Genomic DNA, 2,562 nt, shown 5'->3' with positions numbered 1-2,562 from the left:
AAATTAAAATTCGAAAATTTTTTCTAAAGCCTCCAGGGGACTTCGTTTTCGCACGAAAAAATTTTATGTGCCCTTATTGCATCCGGACCCACAATTGATGGTAAGGATGAAATAACAAATTTTGGAGAGAAGTTTTTAATTATAATTATAAGTATCACGATTGAATTATTAATGAAGGAATTTTTAGAATAGGAAATATTCTTGATTATGAGAACCAATTGAAACATATAAAAATTACTTATTTAATAAGGTTTATGTCTTATGAAGTTTAAAAAAATTAATTAATTAAAAAATCATTTCCCCTCTTTTTCGTGAATAAATGACCCTATTTTCCCTTTGTTGAGCTCTTTTTTTCGCTGCGATCCTTGAAACTTAAACGAATTCAATATGAAATCAAAGGCATTCAAGTTTCGTTTTCTAATTTGAATGATTTTTTTCTAGGGCGTCACTCAGTTGCATGTAGATCCAGCGGGTCGTCTATTTTCCTGTGGAGCAGATGGTTCAATGAAAGTGCGCCAACTGCCAGAACGGGACTGTGTAGTGCAAAATTATTACTAGGAATAAGGGATAATAATAAACCCTGAAAATATGTAAGTAAGCCAGAGCAACTGCTAGGATATCATAATGCAAATGGCCTTTGATGCGTGCGATTATAATCGTCAAGAGAACGAAATTCGACACACTCAACAGTGAATCCACTTTAGAGATTTGCTGTTGTTATTAGAGCAAGAGCGCTTATAAGTTTCCATAAAAATCGACGCCTTTGACGATGACAATGAACAAAACCGAGAATTATTAACAATATCTTTCATCTATTTTTCAAAAGCACTGCCAACGTCTTTAAACTATTCTGTAACCGAAAGAAACAAGACTTGATTGGCAAACTCCCCCTATAATTGCGCATCATATTATTTGTAAACGTTGATTCTTGTTTAATGGCGATCTGTAAATTTCTCCGAGCACCATCTTATTCTGATGGGAAAAGAAAAGGTTTTCCAAATCCAGTATCTCGCGAGCAAATATCGCAGTTCAGCCTGAGTCAGAATTATGTTAAGCACTTTAAATTTTTTTGAATTTGTTCTATTGTATGTTACCGAAGCTTTTCGAAAAGTAGCTTTCTTAACTGACAATAGCTTTAGTCGTTATCGCATCTACTAAAATAATTGTATCTCCTCTGAAGCCTCTTTCATAACTGTATTATAAAGTAATCATCCGTTTTAATCGTCAAGTTGAACTCAGTGTCCTAATGATAATCTAGTTCTCATAATAACGTCAACTCGAATCTCCGAAGATTAACTCAGTAAATATTCGGAACCCATTAGGAGAAGTCCTCGTGCGACGTCTTATTACGAATTTATTAAATTTATTCGATTTTTAAAATTCGTGATCGACTCAGAACATCTATTGTTATGAAATGTTGTCTTGTAGTCTATTTACGTTGATTGTACATATTTGCATAAAGAGACCGACCGAAATAACAAAAAAATTAATATAATACATGAGATACCTTTTTGATGTTTTAGGCATAAATTTCAGGTTGTAGAATAGATACATTTACAGGTTCACATTTTATGATTTTTAAGTATTTATGCCAAAATAATTGTTTTTTATTTTTGTTTTTATTCTCAGTTTGAGATAGAAGTTTGATTTTAAGTCTTTTCTTTTTTTGTAAAATTTAGCTTCTCGCATCTAACCAATCGAGGGGTACATAACTTCAAATTTATTGCATTTGAAAAATTAAGCAATTTAAAATTGTACATAAGAATTGGAAATTTAAGATTTTCGAATTTGTAGTTCTCGCAGTTGAGTCATTTGCACTTTATGGAGTAGAGACAATTGGCTGAGAAGCAAGAAGCCACATACCAGAAGAATAATTTGAAATTTAGAGTTTACGATTTCAAATTAATTATGATTAACCCCTATTTTTTAATATAAGTTTTTTAACTTCTGCCAGACGACATATAAAATTTGATAAATAGGAGATAATACTTTTTTTTAAAGAGAAACTCTGATGGGGTCAAAGTTTTGAAACTTCAAAAAATAACAAATTTAGAGTACCAAGATTACTAACCTTTTTAAAAATTTCAAGATTTTATCTCCTCAAATTTTTATTTAAATTAAAAAAAATCTCTAAAAATGTAGTGACTAAAGTTTATATCTTTAGACGAAAATTATTCTCGTTCTAATAAAAATACTGTCCGCAAAAAGGCCTCAAGAAAAAAAATGTAATTTAAAATTTTGATAATATTTTATTAGAAACTGAAGTAACCTTGGTACTCCCAATCTTCTATTTTTCCATATATTGAATTTTTACCTCACCAGATTGTTTCTATAAAAAAATAATTACCTCCCATTTTCTTTTGTGTTTGAGTTTTACATGTCACATAACTTCAAACGTCTTACAGAAGTTCAAAAATATTTTATATAAAAAAGTAGGGGTTTATTATTTCATTTTAATATTTAAATTTTGGGGGTAAGAATTTCAGGAAAAAAGTATTTTTTGAAATGGACACTATTGGGCCAGAATAAAAAGTTTCAAAATTTATGAGTTAAAAGTTAAAT

At 30.0% G+C, this 2,562-nt stretch overlaps 1 protein-coding gene across 4 annotated transcripts in view; it reads left to right on the top strand.

The window, feature by feature from the left end:
* Positions 1-1,969, top strand: part of LOC117177845 (dmX-like protein 2) — a 62,403-nt gene extending 60,434 nt beyond the window's left edge. For 2 of the 4 annotated variants that reach the window (XM_033368837.1, XM_033368834.1), the window contains one exon: positions 442-1,969. In XM_033368837.1, the coding sequence (XP_033224728.1) occupies positions 442-558 (117 nt within the window). In that variant the 3' untranslated portion in view covers positions 559-1,969. The remainder of the gene's footprint in view (positions 1-441) is intronic. The other 2 variants (XM_033368835.1, XM_033368836.1) reach the window with 1 other exon arrangement.
* Positions 1,970-2,562: the final 593 nt, after the last annotated feature.

This window comes from Belonocnema kinseyi, chromosome 8 (assembly GCF_010883055.1).
Source record: "Belonocnema kinseyi isolate 2016_QV_RU_SX_M_011 chromosome 8, B_treatae_v1, whole genome shotgun sequence".
NCBI lineage: Eukaryota > Metazoa > Arthropoda > Insecta > Hymenoptera > Cynipidae > Belonocnema > Belonocnema kinseyi.
This window is presented reverse-complemented; position numbering and strand designations above follow the sequence as displayed.